Source organism: Coturnix japonica, chromosome 11, assembly GCF_001577835.2.
Source record: "Coturnix japonica isolate 7356 chromosome 11, Coturnix japonica 2.1, whole genome shotgun sequence".
NCBI classification, from domain to species: Eukaryota; Metazoa; Chordata; class Aves; order Galliformes; family Phasianidae; genus Coturnix; species Coturnix japonica.
This window is the reverse complement of record NC_029526.1, coordinates 5206398-5233621: the sequence shown is the minus strand read 5'-3', so window position 1 is coordinate 5233621 and position 27224 is coordinate 5206398. Positions and strand designations below refer to the sequence as shown.

The following is a 27224-nucleotide window of genomic DNA, read 5'->3' as shown; positions in this document are numbered from 1 at the left end:
AGCAGGTCTGGCAGAGAAGGAGCTGGAGGTCCTGATATTTTTTTGATGAGAAAACTTAACCAGAGCCAAGCAGTGCGCTCTGGCAGCCGTGAAGCAAATGGGATCCTGGGCTCCATCAGGAGAGGGGTGGTCAGCAGGGATAGGGAGGTGATTGTCCTCCGCTCTTGTGAGGCCCCATCTGGAGTACTGTGTCCAGGTGTGGAGCCCTCAGTACAAAAAAGATATGGAGATTTTGGAAAGGGTCCAGAGGAGGGCACAAAGCATGATCAGCGGGCTAGCACCTCCCCTATGAGGACAGGCGTGAGGGAGTTGGTTTGTTCAGCTTGGAGAAGAGAAGGTTTGCGGGGTGGACCTTCATTGCACCCTTTCAGTACCTGAAGGGAACTTACTCCAGGAAGGGAGTAAAACTCTTCGAAAGGGCTGATAATAGCAGCACTAGGGGAAATGGTTTTAAGTTGAAGGAGGGAAGATTTAGACGTTGATGATTGCGATAGTCTCTCTACTAGAAGGTGTGTTAGGTCCTGGACAGGCTGCCCGTGAGGTTTGGATGCCCCGTCCTTGGAGGGTGTTCAAGACCAGGTTGGACAGGGCCCTGGGCAACCTGCATCTAGTAAAATGTGTATGTTTGGTGGCCCTGCTAGGCAGGGGGGTTGGAACTACATGATCCTTGAGGTCCCTTCCAACCCGGGTAATTCTGTGATTCTGTGTGATCTGTGAGTTAGACCCAAGGCACTGAAATTCATGACAGTGGGTGTGGCGCATTAGTATTTTGATCAAGTGTTAAGTATTTGCTGGATGTGGGCCTAAATAGATAAGAGGTAAAGACATGTGGATGTGTTCTCTCTCTGCACTCATCCCATTTTCTTTCCTGATATAGTTCTTGGTTTTTTGCCTTGTTTTTACTTCAGCTTTTGGCTCCTCCATTCTCACTGCATTTCCTAATACATCCCGTAGCTGACTTTTTATCATTGCTTTTTACTAGCCTACATTAGCATTCAGATTTTTTGTCCCAATTTGAGGTTTATTTTTAATGAGGTATAATCAACATTAGTTTTAGTCAGATGTTGTGTTTCATATGCTGTTATTCAGTTACTTATTCCTTGTATCCTTATAAATTGTTCTTAAAGATTTGTTTTAAATGTTTGTTCCTGCAAACTCTGGAATCCTGTGCTCATTTAAGTGCTCACGTTGGTTCCTAAAGAACTGTTCATTTGAGTCAGGTTGTGATTTTGCAAATATTTCTATGACTGAGTGCCTTTAATTTCTTCCATATCTCTATTCTAGTTTTCTTATATAATTAAGCTTTGCCTATAACTTCTCCCAAACTCAACATCTTTCTGCATTAAAAAAGAAACAAGCAAGAAAGCAAACAACCCAAAAAGCCCTCAAAAGCAACAAAACCTCTGCAACATTTCTTACTCTTGTAATTGTCCATTGTTACCACCACCCTGGTTCTGTGTGAAACCAAATTGTTTCTTCAGATGGAGGCTGCTGTTTCCCATGAGAGCTGTAAGGTAACTGATAAAGCAAATAAGACAGATAAACAGAAGTTTCCTTGTGATAAAGGCAATTGAGATCTAAAATGAGACATGCAAAGCATGACATATGGTTAAAGATGTTAATTTGCAGGTGGCCTATGCTAGGCAATGGAAATAAGGATTCCTTGAATTAATATCAATTACAACACTTCAGTTTACCTTGTGATAGATCCACAATGTGTATGCTTTATAATTACCCACATCAGAATAGATTGACTCAGATGTTCACACTTCTGTTTTGACTTTTTGAGGGAGGGAGGTCTTTTGCACAGTAAAATGATTGAAATAGATAATGAGATAAGGAGTGTTTCAGGCAATTTAAACTCTTTCAGCCCTGAAGATTGTTCAGTCTTTGTGAGTCTTTTCCCATAAAACACTGAAGGTTATGCATTTGCAATATTGAATTAATATTTTGTGTCCATTTAAAATAAGTCTACATTTAGTTGAAAATGGTGGGTATCTTTAATTGGTGTGCAGTAACCTTTCAGTAACCTTTGTTGAGATTTATGAATGAATTTGTATCTTAAGGCAATATTTTATTTAGCTATTGCGTATGGTAAGAGCCTTGGTAACAACCTAGCAATAATAGCTGGGACATCTATAGTAAATCTCAGTACCATCGGTGGGAAAAGATCAATCAAAGCTTCAGGCCTTTTTCAACCTTGAGTTTTCTTCTTGTGTATGAACAATTTCTTACTCTCCTCCTTCTTTTCTCTTTGACTGCCATGTTTCTCTTTATGGTTAAAGAGGAACTGTACCCCCAAGAGGTGCAAGGAAAAAGTAGAAAAACTCTTCAGTTTTTACTGAGTAGCGTGAGCAGACAACTATTTAGATAATGAGGTTCATTAAAGATGGTGCAAATAGCAGTGCAAATGCCTTTGTCAGTCAGGTAGACCTTTTAGAAGGCTTTGGAGCCAGGATATTTCCTTTCATCATTGGGGCATTGCTGAGGTGCACTGTTGATTAGGAACACGAATGTCAGACTGTCAGTGTGCTGAGTTGGGAGAGCGTGTCTGAGCAGACTCTCAGCAGGAAAATCACTGAGCTACTCTTAACAGGTGAAATAAGGTGGGAACTGAGAGAGAAAACCACTGTGAATAGAAGGCAGTTGACTGAGGAAGAATACTGGCAAAAATCCTCATTATTATTATTTGTTTCATAATAGATGTCATCTTTTCTCACTGCATAGTAAGCCTCTCCCGAGGAAAGGCAGTGCACTGCAAACTAAAAGTTCACTTCTTACACCTTCACTGCTACTTTGCTCTGCACTAATCACTCTTGCAGACAGTGGGATGTACAACAAAAGCATTTTTGCAAGGTTATTTTTCTTCACTACTCATTTAGCTGGTAGAATGAACATCTTTGCAGACAATTAGTACAGCGGTATCCATAATATTCTCACTATCTGGCTCCTCAATATAATTACCCATGAAGATAAGTCCGAGTAGTGCAAGCTAGTAGGACTTAACCAGTTTTGACCTTAAAAGACCCGTTTTTAAAAACAAAAACTCTGTTATGTGGCATTTACATGTTTCACTGTGTGTCAAAAATGAATGACCCACTAGCTATAATGATTTCTTAAAGCAGTTGTCACAGTTTTTCCTAAACAGGGTCATCAAAACGCAAACCTCAGTATTGAGTCCAAGTGGGATTCCTGCTGTCACTGCAATTGTTCTGGCTGTATGATGCTGTACTTAAAGACTGTAAGGCTCATCTACCCATGGCCAGCAGAACACAGGCTCCCAATCTAGTATTCACCTGTGCTGCCACATTTGTGGATTGCTGTGTCATTTGGAGGTATTGGCTTATTCCTCAAAGTGCATCTGTTTCATGTAATGCAGTTGGAACTAAGATTCGTGCTTGCACTTGGGTTAGAAATGTGTGCTATTCCACAACCAGATCATGGTCAAGTGTAGCTTTTGCTAAAATCTTTCATGGGATCTTTAAAACAGGTGTATTAGTCTCCACTTGCTTTCATCTGATTGTTTGGGTTGTGTTGGCCCTTATATACACTTCAGATGTCATTGTTTCTTATATTACTAAATAACAAAACCTCAGGTGCAGAGACTTGAGCCACTGGGCCACATGAGTAGCATCTCTGACTGAGTATGAGCAGGCAGAGGCATAGCAGGTAGTGTAAAGGTCTGCCTGGTCTGGTGCTGAGTGCAGCCAATGTGTTGTGCTGTGACCACAGCCACAAAGCAGTGCCAGGATCATGGTACCAGCAGTTCCAGCAGGACCAGTAAGATGGGCTGCTCCAAAGGATGAAGGTTTATACATCAGTTTCATTTAGGAGCACATCATGGTTTTGGCTTTGTGTATGTTTAAATTGAACAGCTTTATCGTTTAGTTCCTAACCCTTGCTTTAATGGTCTTTAGAGTAGGGTTTTTCTGTGTTGCATGGTATTGGATTGTGGTGGTGGTTTTTTGGTTTTTTTTTGAGTGTTCCTATTTACAGAAATGGTTTTCATTTTCATCTGTTCTTCCCTGCCCTTTTTTGTTGTTTTTTGTCTTGTTTTGTTTCGTTTGTGACTGAGACATTTTTTTCCTTCACAATTTGATTGATCCTTCTTCTTTCAATTCCACATTGGCTGGCTGCATATGGAACCCCCCTTGGCTTTAGCTGAGACAAAATCGACTGCATACAATTTCCCTCTGACAGCTTGTACAAGAGCAAACATTTCCGAAGAGCTGAAAGTCTAGAAATTCAATCAGCGGAAAACCTACTGTGTGGAACAGCTTTGCTAGTGCTACAGCTCCCTGCTGGGTAGAAAGGCAATCCAGTTACAATAAATCCTTAAGAGTGGAGTCATTTGGGTAAAAGGAAAAACAAAAGCTGGTTTATACAAACTGATTGAAGTCAGACGTTTTGACTTCCCATTGAAAAGGGAGTCAAGGCCCAGGCTTGCTTGGTAATTTAAAGGGGAGATTGGTTCCTTTCATCTTTCTCTAGGGCAGGTTCTTAATATTTTGCTTGTGGAAGAAATCTTAAGAGTTTTCAACATAAGTTAAAATATCTACTTTGATATCGATACTGATGCTTTAGCTGACTATGAACTGAGCTGGTCCTGAGTGCTCTAGTGAGAGGCGAATGCACAGTTCTCATTCCAACCTCTCTGATTTTGTTCCACTGCAGTTACAGAAATGTGAAACTAGGCTAAAACTGGGATCCAAATCAAGGCTTACATGTCCTGCCAGGATGGCTTGAGCAGCAGTGTTTGTACTGTGCTGCTGCTGTGTTGTGAGCTTGTGAACTTGTTGATGCAATCTGGGCTGCCCAACAGGCTCTACTGACTGAAGAGGGAGAAGATATCTGCTTTGTTTGTGTTAATTTTCTTTCATTCTTTAAATGCAAGCAATTAAAAATTAATGGCATTAAAGACATTTGACATTAAATAACAATGTTAACTGAGATGTTGGTAATGGCAGTAAGTATGTATTTAAAAATTAAAATGAAGTAGCTTAGGGTAATAAGGCTTCCTAGTCGTTTGCCTTTATTTTAATAATTATTTGAACCACTCCTCTGTACACCTTCCATACTGGAGCAAACTAAACAGACCAACGGGCTTGAAGGAGAAAATGAAGGAAACGATCTGCTGTGAAGTGAGCAAAGTAAGGTGACTGGAAACGCTGAGGTTTTCTTTCTTCTTTGCCCTTCAGGTGTTTGTGTAAGAGTAGGTAAAACTTTTCCAGTCAAATGTGAATTTTAAATGCTGCTGTCCCTTTTAATAGCTGCATGGGGCCAGCCCAGCCTGCTGCTGTGCATTTAATCTGCATTTGGCTGTCATTCATCTTCCTCCCTTCTGAATGTGTCTGATCCTCGTGGAAAATATTAATGATTGTATAAACATCGTTTAAAGGATTTCAACTGGCCGTTCTGTTTGAAGAAGTTGTCAAGAATTGTAGCAAATGAGTACAAAGCTTTGCCACCAAGATGGAGCTAAGTTGGTTTAAAAGAAGAAAGTCAGGTGGGATGGTAACCTGGTAAGGTTTGGGTTGTGTCACTTATTTAGTCACTTCCCAAGGAGGAATATTTTGTGTGGACCTGCAGTGTCCAACTGCAGCTGTGACCTATTCTTTATGGGAAGAGAAGGACTGGTGATGTTTTGTCAGATCAGCTATTGCTGGTTGGGGAGCTGTGTTTTCTATGGCACCAGCAGTGGCCTCTGCTTAAGGAGTGATAGATAACAGTAAGATCCATTCGTGGAAATAGTGTAATACAGAGAAAGTATTTTCACCCATAATGATTCAGAAACCCAGTGCTGACTGTCTTTGTAAGATGCATTTCTGTGTTTCAAGTTAAGGAGCTGTAAGATTTGTGTGTTTTTATGTTTTTATCAGTGTTTCTTGAAAGGAAACTTGATCTTTAGCAAAATTTATCTTTTTTTTTTCCTTAAAGTTTCTGTTCTTGCAATGTAAAAACAAACAAGCACATTCCAAACCCAGAAAACCAAACACTTCCCCTGAAATTGTGAAAAATAGACATAAAAGCTCTTCTAAGGTCTCTGGATGTCCCTTGGGTATCATTCTACCCAGTTCAGGAGACAAGCCATATCAATGGCCTGATATTTGTATTTATATCCAGCATTTGGATGTCTGGAATGTCAGAGTTGCTTCAAGATGAGGATCTGCTCCATCCTGGCAGACTAAAGGTGGTTTTTCTCCTGTCTGTAGCATGGTTTCTGTGTGTCAGCAGAAGTCCCGTCTGAGGAAGAAACACACATCTGAAAGAATTCTGTCTAGACTTCTGGAGTTCGTGGGGACACCATTGGAAATGCATGGGTGGTGATATCTTTGACATACTCATATTTTGAGACTTCAGTTGCCATGCTTTTAGTGCTTGGTAATGTTCTCTGTTCTGTACTTTCATAGTCCTGTTCCTTCTGACTACACCCACCTGACCCCACTCCTGCACTGTGGAAATCTCCATGTCTACAGAGTAGATTTAAGCTACCTGAACAGCTCTGCTGTCTGCTCTCCTGCTGAAGCTTCAATCTACCCCAGAATGCGGTGAATGAACTCAGCAGTGAGGTATTCTATTCGCAAAGCCCACAAAGCTTGAGGATGCCTTCCTTGTTACTGCCTTGAGGAAATTAGCCACCCCTAAACACTGAGGCCGGAGAGGTAACAACAAGGCATCTTACCAAGAACCACGTTTTATCCTGAGCAAATCTGATACAAGATTTTATTTCTGGTTTTCCTGAGCTGTTTACTAATGTGTTCTGGGGAACTCTGGCAAGAATGTGGGCAGGGAGTAGCAGCAGCTGAAGTGGGGAAACTGCTGAGCTGCTACACAGAACATTTTTATGCAGATGAAAGTGGATGCAAAGTGTGGTGTGTGGAAATGAGCAGCAGTGAAAAACCAGCAGTTCTGCATGTTGTGCTATGGCACCGTGGCTTCTATGTGAAACACTGAGACACAAGGCCTCGCATTGTTGTGCTGCACAAGTTGAGCTGACCGGCTCTGAGGTTCTCATGTGTGGTTTCTCTCATCCATCGAACACTGAAAAAATATAAGTAGAACACACCTGCTTGTTTAAAACAGTTTGATTATTAGATTAGAGATTCCTACACTTCCTCCCCACACACCTTTTTCCCTCTATGGAAATCTTTTCTTGTTGTTTGTTCTGTGGGGAGTCTCCAGCTCATTGGTAGGAACTTTCTTCAGACTTCTGTACATGAACTGTGGTAGTGGATTTGTAGAAGTTCGTGTACAAGGGGGAGAAGGAGTTTGACATTGCTATTGTACTTGTGTTTGTTTTGATTTTATATCCATCCCATCAGAGGGGAAAGCACCACTGAGAGGTGCTGCCAGGTGTGGCTTCCTACTGCTTTCTAATTCTGTGATCACAGAATGCTCGATTCTGCAGTCCTTGCACAGACAAATCTCCCACTGGTTTCAATGGGGAATTTGCCTGCATCAGGGATAAAAGAGCGGGCCCCAAGTTGTGTACAATGATGCAATCTGATCCTCCTGCTGTGGAAATCGATGTAATTGCATTCTCGCCCTCCCCCCTTTTCGCAAGTCCTCTCTCCATCAGCCCGTGGTGACTCCTGGGGGGGGCTTCTCACCCAACAGGAAGGATGCAGCTGTGTGCCGGAGCAGCAGGGGAGGGGAGGAGACCTGCTCAAAAAATTTATGGAAGGTTGCCTCCTAGATGTAACCCTAGAAAATGGCTGAGGACACGGACCTGCCTGTGCCAAAAAATCCCGTCACCTGCTTTTGTTGAATGAGCAAACACTACCTCTCTGTAATTTTGCCGTATGTGACATGTCCAGTGCATATTTTGTGAGGCTGAATTCAAAGTGTTCTGTGAATTGAACAGTCTCTTCACTGCCTGCATTCATCCAGTGCAGAGGGACAGGGGTGGCTTTTTAAAGGGCTCTGTATTGTTGTTGTTGTTGACAGTCTGTTTTCAGCAGTGCCTTTGTGCCCTGGCACAGCACAGGTTGCTTGGGAATATGGAACCTGGAGAATGCTGTCCTTTGTTGCTGGCGAGCAGAGCGACCTCTCTGCTGCTTCCTTTGCTTTGCCATTTATGTGGGGTTTGGCTTTATTTTTTTTTCCTTTGGGAATTCTAGGCTCGGCTGAATTTGTTCTGTGTTTTGCGGAAGAAAGAGCTTGTTAAAGAATTCCCCGATGACTTTGAAGTGAACTATTTATTTTCTCTCAAGGGTTATTCAGTGTAGCCATTTGCCCCCTCTTCTCTGTTTTTTCACCCCAGTGTTTCCTGAGCTACAAACATTCTTGGAATATATTAGTTGTAATGAGTTATGTGGGCATCAAAAGTTTTCTTTGAAACTATATGGCATCAACATCTGTTAGCTCTTAGAGAACAGAGATGCAGACAAAGGGGCTGGTGGGGGGGAGGGAGGAAAAAGATATTAAATTCTGGAGTATGAAGTCTCCGTCTCAAAGACTCAGGGGGAGGGGAAGGGGAAATCTGCTCAGCTCTGCTGCTTTGATGTGGTGCTCTGGCCCTGGGATTCCTTTTAGGGGAATGTGCGTGGCAGACGGTCCTGCACGGCCGTTGGTCTGTCCGGGGGCCCTGCCTGGTGCTCCCAGCCACACGGGCAGCCCTGCTGCAGCCGTTGGTGCTGCTGAGATGTTTGCAATGGAAATGCAGACTGCCTGATTTTCAGCTGGTGGGATGGGGAGTCAAAATTCTGAATAATAAAGGTAACTCGTAAGAAATATTTACAAGCAAACTTTTTTATTTGCTTGTAATTCTCATGACCCTGTAAGTCAACGTGGAACTGTTCATCTGAATCAGGTTTTCACGTGGTGTGTGTCTGTTTTTTATTGCCTGTAATTAAAAAACACGTGTCTGTTTCCATGTATGCAGCATCAATCAGCATTCAGGCGTGATTACCGATGCTGTGCTACTTACAGGAATGTGTGGGAATGGGTTCTGCTTTCTCTTTTATCTTTTTTTTCTGCAGAGCCTCTCAGTGCTTGTCTTACATGCCAGGGAGGAGAGGAGAAACCTCTGTTGTCTGTCTTTTGCTCTGTTTGGCTCCATTTTTAGACATAGTGCTTGTGGCATTGTGCTTCACTGTGGCTTCCTGGCCCGTTCAAACCCTGACCTGTTATAAAATGATTAGTTGACATACCTGGGTTCTGGGGACAAAGAAGTGGTTTGAGAAGGAATGTGAACCATCTGTTTTGCCAGCACCTCTTGTTGACAGATTTATGGATCAACATTAGCATATGCGTCCAGGGTCACACACCTGTGCTTCCTAACAAGGTAATATAATATATAATAATATAATAATAGCAGGGTATGTTTTCGTCCGGCCGGAGGATTCAGAGCTCTCTGCAAAGGTGGGCATCAAGAATTCCATTTTACAGTTGAAAAATGAAGGCACAGGGAGATTTAAGTGACTTACCCTACACCACACAGTGAGTCTGTGGTGGAGCAGTTATTGAAACCAGGTTTCCTCCAGCTGCATAAATATACGTCATCCATTAGCAGGAAAAGTCTTGGAGTCATAAACATAATAGAGGAGCATTGATTGTCATTCTAGGGGAGTTTTAAGCCCTTGTGCTAGGAAAACCTGCCGTGTAGGAAGACACGGGCTATTGTCACAAGAAAGGTTCAAAATGCCGTGTGTTAATTTTGTAGTGATCATTGAAGGCAGTGGAAAGAGTAACATAGTTTTCAGTGACCACATCTTAAATTAGTTATTCTGTAGTCAAGCTCTGAAGCTCTGTTCTGCCTGCTTGTTTCTTAGCACATGCCTGGGTAAAATCACCTTAATGCACTGAAAGTTGTTAAAGAGTTTCTTGGTAACCGAATCTATCGCAAAAGGAAGTTGAACAGAAAACCAGATTTAATATGTAGCTACATCCATCTGTCCGGCATAAAGGAGAAAGTAGCCCAGAATAAGCAATTAGGAGGAGTTACTGTGATTCTCCAGGTTGGAAGTTAGATGAAGATTTGTCTCTTTCATTCATGTCCTTAGACTTGTTCATCAGTGTAATCAATATTGAAGAAGTGATCTTAGGGGAAATGGGACAATTGATTTTGCAATCAGGAAAGAGGCCAAAGGATAGCTAGAAGAATAAAGCAAAGTAAATAGCTGAATCTGGAGAGTTGAGTTCATTTGTCCTTCTGAAGTAGCTTCAAAGTGAATTTAAATATAGCAGAATGGAGTCATTTCTTGTTTCAGTCCATTTCATCTCAAAGACTCATGATCTTTTTTGGCTGGAAAAGGCTGGACCTTTCAGTTGGAAAGTAACTGCTGAATCCTTATATCTGCTCATTCATATAATTGCTTTCTATTATATAATCTGCAATCTGACAGAAGTTACTGAAAAACTGGGCCTTGCCTTATCACCTTGAAAAGAAGATATCTCTGCTAGTTCCTGGTTGTTTGTGACTGGAGATTAGGTGTTCTTTTGGTCTTTGTCTTCACAGCATTGGGCCATAAACAGGAATTGTTCTGTAGTCACCATCTGGGAGATGCGCCTGGGAGGCTCCAATTCTGGCAAATGAGTGGATTTAGATGTATCGATTTCAAACATTATCTCTGTATTATTGCAACTGGGAGGTACTGTTCTGGAGCACAGGCAGCCAAATTGAATGCATCTGTGTGTTTCACCATTGTAGTTTTGGGTCTGGCTTCTTAGAGTGAGCCTTTGTGCTTGGGTTCTGATGGGGGAATTTCCATAGCTTTGTGGTACACCCATTGTGTTCTACTGTCTCTGCTACAAAGACACTGACTTCAGGCACAGAGGCCATATTGACAGACAAGGCAGTAAAATCCTAAACCATGGCATCTTAACACACTCAAGATCACTTATCAGAGATGTTAGAGGAGAAATCTGTTTTCTTAACATCTGTACCTGCTGTGATCATATAGTGAAGAAATTTTATCTGAGAGAAGCTTCCATGCATGGTAGAGGAAGAAAAACCCATCTGTAATGGATCACAGAGCACCAGGTTCATATTTCAGAGGAAGAAAACATTGCAGAAATTGAGCATGCTGCTTCTGCTTAAAAAAACAAAACAAAACAAAAAACAACAAAGCATTATTACAGTTGTTGTGTGTATTTTAATGTTGGGCTGTTTTGTCTCAATTTCTGCAGGGATGAGCTGCTTTACATTTTCTTTACAGAAAGCTGAACCTCAGTGAATTGCCTTTATGTTGTTTGTGTGAAAGACCAAAGGCCATCCTTGTTCTCTTGAACCTCTGTTGCTCAGGATCGTTTTTCCATCAGGAATTGAAGTTTATATTAGGTGACATAGCGTTCTCATTGGCAGCTGCCTTAAAACTGCTCTAAGATCTACTCCAGCAAGAGTTACCACATATCTTATCCCTTGCAGCTCTGTTGTGAAACATCTTTCTTCAACTTTGCTCTCCCAAAAAGTCTTGGGATTTTATTGCATCAGTAAGAGATTAAAGAGAAGACACAATACATGTTTCCTGCAGACAGGCAAAAGTAGGGAGAAAAGTTTTCTGGCTATACAATTAGTCATTATATGTGTGTTTTACTTGGGGAAAGTGGTGAGTATGGCACTTCGATAAGAATTTCACTAAAACCGGAAATGTGTGCATATTTCTTGCAAAAATTGTTGAAAATTGCTTATTTTGGGCTAAATCAAAGGATTTTAGTGGGATGTTTGAAGAAGGAAAGGTAAAGCAACATTTTTATACTGGAGAAAAGCAACAGCTTTTTGAAAACTATGAATTAACACAATATTAACTGTGGTGTAATACAGGGAGGGGGGGGTTATGAAATTCAGGAATGTGCTGGCTGTCACAATAACCTACCCAAATCAAGGGTTAGCCTTTAATATGTCTGATAAATCTATGGATGAAGCTGTCCCTACTTACACTAAAAGCAAAACTGTGTTAATCACTGTCTTAGTCCAAATGTGTTTGCTAAGGTACATGCTCTATTTTCACTCTTTAGTTTTGGCTCTTGTGTTCTGGGTGTTGGGTATTGCAGAAAGCAGCAAGAAAAGGCAGAGCCAGGGCAAACAGGCAGAGCTGGGTGGTGATGAGGATTAAAGGAATCAGTGGGCACGGGGGCTGGTAGATGTGAATGCAAGTACAGCCATGCAGAGCTTGGAAGGTGAAGACAGGGAACCTGACCTCAGTGTGAAACAGAAGGGGAGCAGAGGCATGGAAAGAATACAGTATTATGGGCAGAACGATGGGTGAGGCTTTGGCTGGCAGCCTTTTATGGAGCATAGGAGAAGGACGTCAAAGGTTGAAGCACCAGAGTGAGTGCCTGGCCTTCAGTCTCCAGAGATACGTGTTGGTGAAAGTACTGTGTAGGGTGGTCAGGACTGAGGATAGGATTAAAAAGGTAAAATTCCCAATGAGTTGGAATTTGTTGGAGTCTGATTGCTCAGCAAAGGTGGGATGTGAGTGACAACTGCCTGACTTGTAACCAGTTGAGCAGGAGCCCTGGGATGTGGGAGTTTCCCATGAGTGTTTGTATTCCTTGGGTACAAATATACTGCTCAGCATTTCTGAGGGAGTTGCACTAGTTAACCTTTCCCCCACCCTCCTCAATCTGAGCCCCATACAGCAGCACTGATCAGAACTGGACATGTGGGACATGAAGTCCTTTTCATCTGGGCCGGGCAGCCGGCTGCTCATAGCTTTGAAACAGATGTTTGAGCTGAATTTCAGTCGTTTTGTGTGATTTGTGTTCGTAGCTGGTGGAGGCCAACTTCTTTAGCAGGGAAACTCCTGGTGAGGTAGAGACGCTTACTCTCAATGGGTTCCTGTTTAGCAGCCTCTAGAAGTGGCATGCTGGAATAATCCTACGTAAACGTTTCTTCTTTTTCTTCTTTCAAGTTCTCGCTGACCTCACTTATATAGTATTTCACAGGGTACATCTGGTTTTGGTTGTTTCATGACTCAGTGCTCCAGTTTGAAAATGCAGTGTTGTGATTTAAAACACGGTGTCAGGACAGTGATGTACAGCTACCTATGACCCAAATGCTGTTGTCTTTTCTCTACCCAGCACCGCTCCTGCAGCTGTGCAGCTTGTGGGGAGCCTTTGGGCATGGCTGCAGGAAGCAGGGCCAGTGCAGGTGGCTTTGTCCCACCATGCCTGCCCTTCCCCTATGCTTGAATATGATTCTTCCTGGCCGTATGATGCTCTCTTCCCACTAGAATTTGTTGAGCTGTGAGTTGCTTTACACACATTTATCTTGTCCTATTGTTTTCCTTCACTCCCTGAATTAGACTAGCTGGTGGTAGATGCACTGTTTTGTTCACTTTAAGGGAATTGTGGTTTACTGGGAGAATAGTTCTTCTGCACTTCCAGCTGCAGTCAGGATTGTTTTCTCCAATACTGGCTTAGTTTTTGTACTTTATTTTTGGATGTGAGCTTTCATAAACCACCCAGGAACCTTTCCTCAATCAGGTTCAGTTTGGTGTTTTTCCAGCTTGTCTCAGTAGTGCTAAAGACATCCTGGTTTTTCTCTTGGGTTTTTCAAAAGAAGAGTTAATGGTAATAAGATGAGTGATAAGGTTTCTTTCTCTCTTTTAATTTTCCCCTCCTGTAGAATCTTAAAGAGTTTCCCACACCTTTCTCACCTGCTTATTAAAGGCAGTGCAGATCACAATCATACTCTCACAGAACACATATGAGTGGGAGTTGAGGAATTCTACTTAAATACAGCCCTGCCTGTGGCAGTGGGGTTGGAATGTGATGATCCTTGAGGTCCCTTCCAACCCAAGCCATTCAGTGATTCTATGAAATAAGCCACCAAAATGTTCAAACGATACACTCATTGATTTTGGGATGGGTTGTCTGTTTCTGTGCTGCTTAAGAGTAATGCTGTGGTTCAACACCATCAAAACACTTCTATGGAATTCAGTGATTTATAATAATTTGGTTGAAGGGAAACTATTGGAAATTTGCTTGCGTTGAGTTACTACTTAAATAACTAGGAGCTAGAGAGCAAGTGAAACTAGACCAGAATATGAAACATATTGTAATGATTAACCATGTAATGATTAACAGTGAGAAACTAAGGAAGCTTCCATGTAGAATATTAATGCTTTACTGCTTCTCTCCTTCATCTCCATTCATCTGCATTGAGTTACTTGCTGGTACCTTTTCCATCAACAAATACATGCTACTTTGTAAGTGGCATCTTTTGAAAAAAAAACATAAAAATTAATGACTTGTGACTTTTGTAGAGGTTGAGATTAATGACAGCATTTTGGCAGGCAGCGTTTGAAACCCAGGTGCACCGTTTGCTTCCTTAAAATGTAAAGAGATGAAGACTATCAATTAGCTTTCTGCTCAGAGCAGTGTCATTATTAAGATCATACCTACTCGTTGCAGAGTTGCTGATCAGAAAATCAGAAGTATTTTACCAAGAGAACCAAAAGGAGGGGCAGGAATTCTGGCTTCAATAAAAAAAGCGTTTATTAAATACTTGCCATTGTAGGACAGAGCAGGAGGGCCATGTGTGCTCCTGCAGTCACTTGTGTGTATCTCATTGTCTGGGAGAGCAGTCAGGCTGTGCTCTGAGAGCTTCTTGAAAGCTGATGATATGGAGGAATTTTACTAAACAAAAGTATGTTAACTTTTTCAAGTTGCTGGAAAGACCATCTTCCTTGCAGTAATGTGATTTGCTACGCCAGCATTTCCTGGCTTTTCTTGTTCATGATGTCCATTTCTTCCATTATTTTTAAGTCGGTGATAGATATTAATTAGAGCTTGTTCATAAGGAGCCTTTCCTTATAGAAGTAGAACTCAAATAAACAAAATAGCTTTTGTGATTTGCTTCTGACAGCTTTCATAGCAGTGTCATGCTATACTAAATCCCAACGTGCTCTACCAGGTGACAGCATTTCCTAATGCAGTCAGATTTATCTTTGGGCCAAATGTCAGGGTATGTGCTTGTGAGGAGAACAATATCTTCAGGGTCTCTGGCCTAGTAACCCCAAATCAAGTCCCACTGTTCATGGAATTTGATTTTTAAAATGCTTCTGCAGAAACTAATGCTGAAGAGTTCCTAAGATGTGCTTTTGTGGCTTAGTTACTTCTGGATAACTAATCTTGAAGAGTTTATGCATGTGCAAGTTAGAAAAGAATCTCTGTCAGCTTCTTCAGGAAAAAGATGAACTGCATTTGTCATGATAAAACTGCTTGAACACATAAAGCTGTGAATACAACCAGGCATTCATTTTCACGTTTTTTTTCCTCTTATTCTCGCCTTGTGCCAGAAGCTCCCCAGTGTCTGCTCACAGTCCCCAGGATAATGCAGGGAATGCTGAATCTGTATTCCTGATAGGGTTTTGTAGGTGAAATTGAAATAGCTGTGAGTGCAGTGCTTGAGCTTTTCAAGGCTGTATCTTTCTTCATCACCATAAATATTTATCGGTGGCAGAGAGTGTTTGTAGAAAATCCAGGAAGACTGACTGTAATGGAAGAGCAGAGACATTATGGTAATGCCTGGAGTATTTGGAATGAATGCAAGAAGGCAAAATAGAAGGCTAGTTGTGATCGCTTATGGCTTAGCTGTGGTGGAGAGGTGGAGTTGGAATGATCTGCTAATTGGAGCGTAAGAATACTCTTCAGGATCTTTATAAGTGGGATTAGCTGCAAATCCAACTGATGCCCGTTTATTGCAAGTTCAGCACTATTAGAGAACTGTTTCTTGGGTTTGAGATAAAATCATCTGAGTATCAGTGACCGCTGCTTCTGTGTTCCACTAGACATACTGGGGCTGACAAAATTTAATTAGTTTCAGGACAGAAGTATCAGGCAGCTCTTCAGACTCTGGTAGCTGCTTTTCTTGGGTGACCTCTGGTGCATGAAAGTTTTCTGTTTGTTGGTGGAACCAAGTGATAACATTTGTCTGTGGGTAGTAAAGGACTTTTCTCTTTTAGCCTTTCCATTCATATATATATATATATATATAAAAAATCTTGCTTGATTGACTGAATGTTGAAATGCTAAATATTAAAGTATTCTGTAGAATGATTTGTATATGAACACAATCTGTTTATCTCCATTCAATTTTTGTCTTAGAATATGTCCAGAACATTCTAAAATAGCACCATATGCCTTGACTTCTTTCCTGGAATTTGACAATAATGCTCCATTAAATGTTTTTAATTAATCCTAGTGATGACATGTGTATCTTCTTAATACCTTTGTAGATCATCATTATTTTTTCTTCTCTTTTTTTTTTAACAGGATTTGTCTGGAGAAGGCTACAGAGACTCTATTGGTGATGAGCACTTTCATCTAGAAGGTATTTAAAGAACAAAACTTTGTGATTGTTATTAAGGGATATTGGAATAAGTCAGTGAACAAGTCCAATATAGGAATGCATATATAACATTTCGGCTCTTGATATGGTGATGTTTCATTCTCTGGGCAAAGCCGACGTGATGGTAGCAAGGTATTGTTTCTGTATTGCATATCACTGAGTTCCTGTTATCAAAAAAGTCATCCAATTATATCATAGAGACCAAATATATTCATTAAAGAGCTCAGCATTTTTGTCCAGGTACTTCCATTGGCAGCGTAGCAGTGGTAAATATTACTGTATCCAGCAAAGTTGGTAAATGTAATCACTGGAAATGTTTGCGTTCAGCTTTGTGCTATGCCGCTCACCCTTCTGTGATAAATAAACCAGGTTTGGTAACTACTGCATTAATTTATAAAAGATCAGAAAATCTTACACAGTTCACTTCTCTTGAATATGAATGGAATCATCACTGCTTCAGATAATTCCTTGTCTCCAAGACTCATCTCATGTCTTCCATTGTGACCAGGCCTCTCCTTGCAATGGGGTAGGATCTCTGAGTGGGCAGGGCATTCTCAGACCTTCAGTAAGGTCAGAACACAGTGCTCAGCTTCTGTTCGACAACTGGGGGTTGATGAATGGATGAGATTAATTTGATGACATTGTTAGTAATTCTTCCCAACAAACAAGGAATTGAGCAGACAGAAACTCAGTGAGTTTCTCTCTCTAGCACAACAAGTAGTTGCACAGGCTGTTTGCTAGATTTATACTACAGGTTAGTGGAAACAGTTTGCCTAACTCATTTGAAGCAGAAAACTATGCCAAGCTTTACTTGGAAAGTGCTCTCCTTTTATAATCAAGTTGTTTGCTCCTGGTGGTAGATAGTTATGTTGAGAAGATGACTGGGGCTGTAACAAAATTATTGTAATCAATTTTATATTGATTTTAATTTTAAATTGTTAAGACCATAGTCTAAATAAAGGGGGACAGAGGTAGTCCTTAGAGAGGTCAGGAAGACTTTGTGTGTAATTATGTGCTGTGTATTCTTTAGCAGATTGCTCCATCCCTGAGGAAGAGTTTGCTGTACTGAATGTGCTTACAAAGTTTGGGTGTTAGGTAGGGTCCTCTCCCTTTTGTGTATTGGCAGAATCCAGTTGCCAAAATCAAGTTGTAAATTTTGATCACGAGTTGTGACAGAGATGTTTTTTGCCTTGATAGCCTAGTAGTCGTGTCTGGCTTGTACAACATGAGTGGGATTGTGTCTGTTGGTGAAACTGCAGATACCAGAAATACTTCTTTCATGTCAAAATAAATGGTACCTGTAACACTGACCTCATATTAATTGTTACTACTATTTTTATTATGTACTAAGTTACTAACAGCTTCCCTATATTTCCTTTGAGCTTGTGACATTAGTTACCTTTTGCTTCCTTCTCTGACTATAAGAGTGGTTTTTGGAACATTCTTCATAATATTCCGCTATCGTGTTCCTTTCACGGACTACTGATTGATTCATAGCAGAGAAATCTTAAGCAATTGTTCTATGTTGCTTACCTGTGATCAAAAAACATTGCTCTTACCCGTGATCAAAAAAGGATGCAGAATAGCAGTGCTTTTAAGGTAATAGTGGTGTAATGTCATTCTTTGGGTGTTGCTGAGACTGAGCTGAAAAAGTCCAAAGAGCTGCTGGTAGGAGACTCATTTTAAGCACCAGCCATTGCAAAGGTCATTTTTCTCACTGAACAGGTTTCAGTGAAATAAGGAATTGTGCCTGCATCATCTGCATTGTAGCTAAGACCATTAAGTGTTTGTATGTATTTAGGGTATGTTGTGCATATGTGATAAACCACATCTGTGACTTCAGAATGTGGGGAAACAAGAAAATTGAGGTACAGGCAGGACACAGAATTAAATCTTGAAAGATTTTCCACATGAAGAATGTCTGTCATCTTCTGCTTGGCGTAGGCCAATACTGTACTAAGGGGTGGCTTACTAATTTTCAGAATGTTAGCAGAATCTATTTAATACAGGATATTAAGTTCCAACAAGGTAAATAGCTTCATTTTTTTCCTGTCTTTCTTTTACTTACCTCTTATTATTTCTTCCTTGTTGTGAGGAATTCTCTTGCTTAGCACTCAGAACGTACAATAAACAATATTTTTAAACCAGTCAGCAGCAGGACTGTATTCATTAGATTTATTTTTAGGCTTTCCAGCTTAATACCATCAAGAGTAGTTGTACATTATTACTTCTGAGGCATCTAATTGTGAAGCAGCTGACATCACAGTCTTTACCTATGTGAAAGTGTAATGTGTGTTTTGTATATATACATTCATGTCATCCAGAGACAGGGAGATGTGACATACCAAGAAAAGGTTAACTGGGCAACTCTCACAAAGGACTTGATCCCAGTTCTACCAAGTATCAGGCAAGCATCACTGGACTATGTTCTGCCTTTAAATACACAGTAGGGGTGGGGACAGTTAGTTTAAGGGAAAGCAAATAAATAAATAAAGATCTTGCATTAGAAGTATTATATAGTATTAATTACTTGAAATGATTTATGTCCCATCTTTCCTCTAGGCTGTCCCATCTGATTCCCAAGTACAAAATCATTTTCCTCTTCTCATGATATTTTGACCTACAATGCTTACTTTATGTATTTATTTTTTAAATCAGGAGAACTCCTGATGAAAAGGACACGTTTCTCAGATTTGCAAAAAAAGCACAGCAGGTGCAGCAGTTCTTCTGGGTGAAGGGAAAGCTATAGCCTTCACACTTGGAGACCTTATTGGAGAATAAATCCAAGTTCTTTAGAAGACTCACTGAAAAGACAAAGTGGCAATAAGAGAAATAATTGAATTCCTTATTTTGTTTTACATAGCCAAGTTCATTACCTTTTTTTCCCTCTCTCTCTTTTTTTTCATCTCTTAGCCGTCTGAGCAGTACAGATAAAAAGAGCTCTCTTTGCTGGATTTAACTTCTGTGTTGTTATGTAAAGCTTGATCAAATCCTTTCGTCTTAACAGACTTAACTGGCCAACAGCAAAAGGCTCGGGATTCTGGGATTAAGATTGTATTTGGTAAGAGGACTGGTGCATTAGTGCTTTCTTTTGAACTATAGAAAGAACAAAGTAAACATCAAAAGCATTAAGCCATGAGAGCGGATTGTTGACTCAATGTTGCTGCATGACAAGAGGTTAGAACTCAATAGTGGCTACTCTGTTTACTGAGTGCTGTGCAGAAAGAAACAGTTTGACCAATATACTGTCCGTTATATGCAGCACCTGCCTCTGATTTCACTGTGGGGAAAACTACTGTAAATTGAATTTTTAAATTTTCTCTTACATGGTCGGTGATTCTTCTTGATAGGAAAGAGACTGATGGAAACGTCTGTCTCTTATTATATTAGTCAGTTGTATTCTGATCCCCTTCTTCCTCTTTCACTAATAATTCAAAAATAATTCAATTAGGAATTGTTTCTGTTGTGGATTTATTTGCAACATTCATCCCAACGTTACCAGTGCTCTCTCTCTTTATTTCAGAGACTTTCATTTGTCAGAGTACTTGTGATGTGCAGTCCGCCATGGCTATATATACACATCCCATGCTTGTTCTTACAAATCTGCTATCCAGCAGTATCTGCATGGAAGCATGTGCTCCACTTTTCCCATCTAGGAGATAACTAAGAGCATGGATTTTCCTCACCACTGGTTAGAATAGTATCTCAGTAGGACTGAATTGACCAGGGAAAGAAGTTGAAGACTGAAAGAAGTTGTACAGAGAGCTAGTATGGATGTTAGGAGATGTTTTTTCAGTTTGTCTCAGTGGGGAAGCCAAAATGGCAGGTAGGTACAGAAAATGGTGTCAATAGCAAGTCCCTCTCCAGTCATGAAGATTACACGGGTGGCTCAAAGTTATCCTCTTTTTCAGTTCGTAAGGTGTAAGCATGATTCTTAATGAATCCTTCGAGAGACCTGCTCTTTCTCCAAGACTTTTCTCCCCTGAGCTTTTGGGGAATGGTTACAGCTAAACCTGTGGACCAAGAGAGTTTTCTTATCTGACCACTCTGTGTCTTTATGAAGTGGACTGTCATCTGAACATCAGAAGCTTTCCAGGGCACCCTGTTTTCTCCATGCCTGTGATTTCTGAACCAGTAGCAGGAAAATCCCACTCTGACTGAGACTGATCACAGAAATGAGGCAATTTCCTACTTTTGGCAATACAACCTCTGTAGAACCCAGTGGGATATAGCTATCAGTCCGCATCAACTGCTTTCTGGAGTTGAAGGTGAAATCTCTAAGCTCAGGAGACACAAAACTTATCGCTCAAATTAGGTATGTGGTAATGTGATTTCTCATGTCACCATTCTCCTGAAAATGATGACTTAAGTGTTTCTGCTAACTAGAAATCTTACACGTCTGTCAGATCAGTCTAGTCCTGTACCTGTCAGAGGAGCTGCCTCATCTGATAGCAATCTGTGCCCTGTTTCATATGTTAGTCAAGGATGACATCTTGATTATTTTTCTCTTGACAGAAGGCTGGAGATGCACCAAGCATGCTATGGAAATGCTATTTGCACACAATACACTTTTGACTTTGTTCTTCTTAGTTGCAACACCTTTGCGTAATCTGCTAGGCTGAGTTATGAGACTGTAAGAAAAAGCAGTTTTTTGAGCTGCATGCACTTTCCTAGTTAATGCCTTTGGTTATGATGTTTTTCATTTATTTTCTAAGGCATAAATAATTTCCTATGTATTTTCATGAAACATCAGTTTATCTACAAAAACACACAGACTGCATTTGTACACAAATGAAGTTGCTTTATCTTTGTACTGTTGTTGTTAGTACTATTGATCTCCTTTTTTGGTCATGATCCTAAACCAGATACCTGTTCACCACTAATATTGCTAACAGGGCAAATAATTCTACCATCAAAGTGCTCTTGTGGTCAGCCTGGGGTGGTTGCTGTGTGTAAATTCAGCATTTTAATGACTTGTTGCTAATTCTCTACTCTTATAATGGATTTGCTGTACACAGGTATATGCTACGTGATTGCCTCTGAAGATCATTTGCTCACTGATGGTAGTTTTTTTGTGTGTCAGAATATTCCTATGTACTCATTGCTACTAAACAAAACAAAATGAAACAAATCGGAGAGATACCTTCAGCTTTAGGCTGTCCCATTGGTACCAGCCACCCCTGTCCGACTCACAGCCAGTTCCTGCTGGACTGGCAGCTGATAAGCTGGTGACCGTGAGCTGGAAGAAGTACCAAAGAACACAGAGGGAGGAGGGGAAAGGAGCAGTGGAAGGTGCCAAGAGAAAACTGCTTAGTTTGGCAGTTAGAATAAAAGTCACCAAAGAACATGAGACTGGTAGGATTAGCAGAAGTTTTCCTGTGGTCATACACAGATCCAGGAAATTATAAAAGCAGGTAGGCTGTTTGCCATGAGTGGGAGGAAAATCTTACGGCATGAGGCACTTAATTTTTATTTTTTTTTAATTGTACAACTGCTTCTTAACATTAGCTGTTCCATTTGAGGGGGGTTGGTATTTGGATCAGAAGCTTTTGCTTCTGGAGCTGCTGTTTCAAGTGCAGCCAGGTCAGTAGTGATGAAAGGCTGTTGCCATCCAATGGCTGTCTGTAGCTGCGTGCAAAGAGTTAGTGGTCTCCAGGTATTTCCAGAATGGCCCTCTGTGGTGTCTAACAGCTCTTGCCCATGCTGGCAAGTGGGGTGCAGAATGGGCTGTTCTGTCACCTCAGCAGTGATCCTGCCCCTCGCACCGAGCGGCTGCTGTGCACAGGGAACATGCTCTTCTGCTCTGTTCCCTGTGCATAGGTATCACTCTCTGTAGCTGCCAGCCCCCCACCTCCTTCTGGTGCTGCCTGGTTGCTTTTGATAAACGGTGTGTTTTGTTTGTGGTTTGAGGATTTTGGTCTGGTTGTTAATTCTTTGCAGTGGACTGGGAAGATCACACCTGCAGTAAGTAATAGTTCTATAGTGATCTCTATGTTCAGATCATTCAGCAGTCCTGGGAAGTTGTTATTCTTGAATGCAAGGACACAATGGCAGAGCTGAGAACAGAGCCCAGGATTTCTTGCATCTGTGCCTGTTCTCCTATCCCTTAGAATGTTATGGAGAGAGGATTTGAAAATATACTACACTGTAAAACTTTCCTCAGTTACAAGTGGTCTCTGTTCTTTATGGTGACTGAAGAAAGCCAGATTTTAATATTAATTTAGTGTGAAGTATAGAAAGTATTTCTGTAGAAAACCAAGGTAATGAAAAGGGAAGTGAACGAGTTCTTCAAGAAGCAAAAAGTTGACACTTAGTGAACACCTTACAGATGGAAAGCTTTTAAAATAACATTATATTTGTGTTTGAGCATTTATAACAATATTAGTTTTCTATAGTTTTTCCTTCTACATACGACGGCAACTTTTCCTACTTGCATAGAGAAGCTAGTGCTCTTTCTGAGTTGTCATTAAAAGTGATCAATTAACAATAAGTATATTCATTCACTCACAGCTCTGTGGCAGTCATGAACAAGTTTTCTAGGAGACAAAAAGTCTCCTGGGACTGTAGCTGGTGAAAACCTATGTCTAGATGTCAGTTGGGTTGCTTCTCCTCAAGGATGCATATGAGAAGCAGGAGAATCAAAGAGCAAAAGGTAATAGCTTTTAGGAGATCTTATCAAAGAGAGGGACACTATAGCAGTTACCTTCCACATCCCAAAAGTGAGTGTAGACAGCAGACTGTGGTATCTAACTGCTTGTTCACACCACTGTGTGAAGCCTGAGGGAAGCTTTGTGTAGGTGGACTGAGACAGGGACAATAAATATGTACCAGTGACATGAGACTCATATTCTGTGCATGAGAGATTTAAGTTCTGGGCCTGAGTAACCAGGACTCACCAAATCAGTCTGGGACATTGACATTTTTCTCGAGCTGTCAGTATTGTGATTCAGAGAAGGAGCATGTAGAGGCTTATCCAAGTGAGCTCATATAAGCTGGGTAGCAATCATGGCGCTCACAGGAGTGCATGCTGGTGCACAGCTGGCTGCCGATGGGTAGGGCTGTCAAATAGTCATCACCAGCCCAGGTGGCTGGGTTACAGCTACCCAGCTCTGCTGGTCCTGCTCCCCTGCCTCAGCTGTGGTGACATCTCTGTGAGGCTGGGGCTTAGGTGCTGGGTATGGCATCGGGTACACATGGCAAACTGATGAGCTCAGGAGCTTCTGGGAGAGATCTTATGTATGGCGCAGAGGTAAAGGTACATTACTGTACATGTACAGCAGTATAAAAATGTACTTGAACTTTGCCCCAGGACGTACACCACTGAGAACAAAGAATGAAATATGGGAACAAGTCAGTTTGGAGTTTGAAAACAATTTCTTTGGAAACATGATGAATACCAGTGGTTTCATTTATTCTACTTGAAGAACAAAGATCCTTTTCTACTTTTAATTTCCCAGCAACGATTATTACCAGTTATTTTTCTTGTAGCTTTGACCACAGTTCGTGGAGGTTTTATTAAACATGTTTTTGAAAAGTGAGTCAAAATGCCATTCTTCTCTGACTCTCTTGTGACTCTCTCTTTTTTGCTCATGTGAAACTAGAGCATATTTCCAGGCAAAGATTTGGGGCCAGATAGTACTCTCATGCTGGTGTTCGTGGAATTATTCCAGATTTTGCTCATGTAATTGAAGTAAGTTTTGGCCCTTGCTATTTCAGAAGATAATATATTCATTTCAGTCCTCTGGCCTTTACATGAAACCTTGAATGCTGTATTCAGTAGGCAAGTCCCGCTTTAACTCTGAGATATTCCTAATATTGCCCATTCTCTCTTGCTTCACTTGACCTTGACACAGAGTTCCAGAGCTTTTGCTGAGATTTTGATAGCTTTCTTCAACAGGCTTTTGTTTAGGTCCCATGTGCGTGCTCCTTTAAGGCCCTCCTACCTGGAGGGGTTTCCTATCTCTGTGTGCCCAATGGGAGGGTACGGTTTATGGCAGGATTAAATAGTTCTTGTATTTCTGTCATGCATTTAGAAGTAGGAGCTATCTAGCTGGCATTTAATTCAGGAGCTGTCATTGTATACGGATGGCTAGGTAGCTGCCAAGCTAGGGAACTGCCTGAACCTTAGCGCTGGAGAGCTGAGACACAACAACCTGTCATCTTCTGAACCTTACAAACACACAGGCATGTACACGCAGACGTATAGAGGCAATTTCAGTGAAAGGCGTATTGCTTTTGCCCGTTGCTGCTCCAAATTCAAAGTGTGTATCAGTCAGGGTGCTTTTGTGTGCTTCAACTCCACTTCTGCTGCAGTAGCTACAGAAACCCAAAGTTTTACCTCACCAGGCAGAACAAGTGCCCTTTGTTACCTAGACAGATTACAGCTTTTTCTAAAGTCTGCTCTTCATAAAAGCCCAGCTTGAACAGTGGAAATTCTGACTTGCCTCAGATACTGAGGAGACTTTTATAGTTTCAAGTAGCTCCAGGGTTGTATTTTAAAAGTTGAATTTCATCACATGTTTCAAGTTTGGTGGAAAGAAAAAAAAAAAAAAAAAAGACATGATATTTTTAGCAGAAAAAAGTCCGCCCCACACCTTTTTTCTCAACAGATGTTTCATCTCAATCATATCCAAACCTCAAAGCACAAGTAGCAGTCAACCTTATTCTCCTGTGGAGAGAAAGATAAAATGTAATTTGTTTGGAAGAGCGTTGGTTTTTCTTTTTGGTGGGGTTTTTTTTGTTTTTTTTTTGTTTCTTTTTTTTTTTGTAACCACAGCTGGTTTGTGAGTAAAAGCAAATAATAAATGCAGCACTGTGGGGTTGTGGAAATGAACCCGAAGCAACATTTCTGCTCTTGAAAGAGCTCCGAGCCGAGTCCAGCTGCTCTTGTTAGATGGAAAGTCCCAACCCCCAGCCTACCAAAAAAATAAAAATCAGATTTTTCTTTCTTTATAAATCTGATCCAACAATCCAGGTCCTTTCACTAGTAAAAGATGTTAGAGAAAGTGCCCAGCTTTGTACTGAAAAGGATTTAAAACTGTCAGGGTAACGAAAAGAGAGAGAAGGAATCGTAGCTCTGAAAGAAGATACCCAGAAGTAGAAGAGCTGCTACCCAAGGAATTTCATGGAGCAGCATGGCGGCTGGGCATGGGGCTCAGTGCTGAGGGGAGCCCAGGAACCCTGAACTGCGCACACAAGAAGTTTATTTAGGGGAAAGTTGCAGTCCCTCTTACGGATCTCTAGGTGAGAATGTTGTGTGCTACTGCAGACCCTTTTATTATCTGAGTCAACAGTGGGCCCTGGAAGCTGGCAAGGCCAAGTGTACCTGGGATGCATCCAGCACTTGCCAGCCTGGTGAGGGAGAGGCCTGAGCGAATGGTACGGGGCTGTGTCAGGAGAGGGTTGGGGGTTAAGGAAAGGGTCTGCACCAGGGGTGGCAGGCATGGAACAGGCTGCCCCAGGGCAGTGGGCATGGCCCCAAGCTGCTGGAGCTCAAGCATTTGAATAAGGCTCTCAAAAAATGTTTTTATTTTTTGGGTGGCCTGTGTAGAGCCAGGAGTTGGACTCAGTGATCCTTGCGGGTCCCTTCCAACTTGGTAAATTTTCTGTAGAGTTCTTACAGAGAGAGGAGCCATCCAGGTGCAAAAGGATGTTCTTGGCAAAGCACTGTTGGGATGAAGATTGCTTCCCATGCCTGCAGCAGGACATTCCAGGACCTGCTCCGAGCACCCATCGTGCCTGGTCCAGGCTGCCAGGGCCGTACAGTGGCTGCTGCTTGGGCTCTGCTGCAAGTTGTAACTGCAGGCCAGATTTCAAGACATTATGTCTGAACAAAAATTCACTATGATGCTGTTTAGGAGGATATTGCAGAGTTTTCTACCAAAAGGGTAGCTGCAGGGGGAAGCTGACTCTTGGGCTGCAAAACATATGGGCTCTCTAGAACAATAGGATGTGCTGGTTCACCAGTAAGCATGCTCCAGACTGTGTCCAAACTGTGCCTACTTATGCATTTTAAGCAGTGTGCAGCACAGCAGATTTCCATCTCTAATTCTGATCTTTGGGCTGTTCAGTGGTTATTAATAATAGTGTATTTGCTGTGTGGAAATAATTTCTTGTTATGAGATCCTGTGTGCCCTCTAGACTTTAAGTAAGTTGGTGGTGTGTAGCTTAGATAAAAGTTTATTTCTCTGAATGTTTTACAGAATGTGAGGTATCACCTCAGTACTATTCCTCATCCACATCTGAATGTGACAAGAACATGCTTGTCCATGTATGCGTATTTGTGGGACTATTAGATAATATATTGCTTTCTATTCGTATGGTGTGTTGTGGATGAATCTCCATTTTCCCCCACCTCTTGCAGTGAAATGTAGGACTCTGCAGATGGGAACACCAAACCTGCTACTGAATATTAATTACCAGAGAGCTTTTCAGAGGTGCATCTGATTCAGCACAGCCAAAATAATGTTGCAGTACAGGTCCACAGCACTGCTCTCTATACAAGACTAATTTTGTGAGTCAGAGTGATGTTCTTCATGGGAAACATTTTTGATGAAATGAATCTTACAGCTCAAATACCTTCAGAGGCCCTGTTGTCATAGCAAGGTGGAAACAGGATTTTCCCATTGAACATCTGAGTTAGATGGGAACGAGTTGATATCAAAGCCTGCATTATTAATAACATTACCTACTCAGTCTCCATTTGAATAAAGGGTTATGTAGTGTCTGTTTTTTTCCTTCTTGTTCTTCCTTTGTGAATCTCAGGGGAAGAAAAAATCTGAAGAGACAAGAATTTAAAGACAGAACAACTTATGTGAACATGCATATTTGCAGCTTGTACTGTGAAAAGATTTTAAAAAGCAAAATTATTACCAGTTACTAAACAAGATCACTGCATAACCATATTTAGAGAAGAGAGGTCTGGCTT

The 27224-nt window shown here is 41.2% G+C and overlaps 1 protein-coding gene across 4 annotated transcripts in view; it reads left to right on the top strand.

Moving 5' to 3' along the window:
* Positions 1-27224, top strand: part of NKD1 (NKD inhibitor of WNT signaling pathway 1) — a 110199-nt gene that overhangs the window by 53411 nt on the left and 29564 nt on the right. For all 4 annotated transcript variants that reach the window (XR_001557617.2, XM_032447070.1, XM_015873516.2 and 1 more), the window contains one exon: positions 16222-16279. Coding sequence is in view for 3 of the 4 variants with exons in the window: in XM_032447070.1 (XP_032302961.1) it covers positions 16222-16279 (58 nt within the window). In the remaining variant the exon portion in view is untranslated. The remainder of the gene's footprint in view (positions 1-16221; positions 16280-27224) is intronic.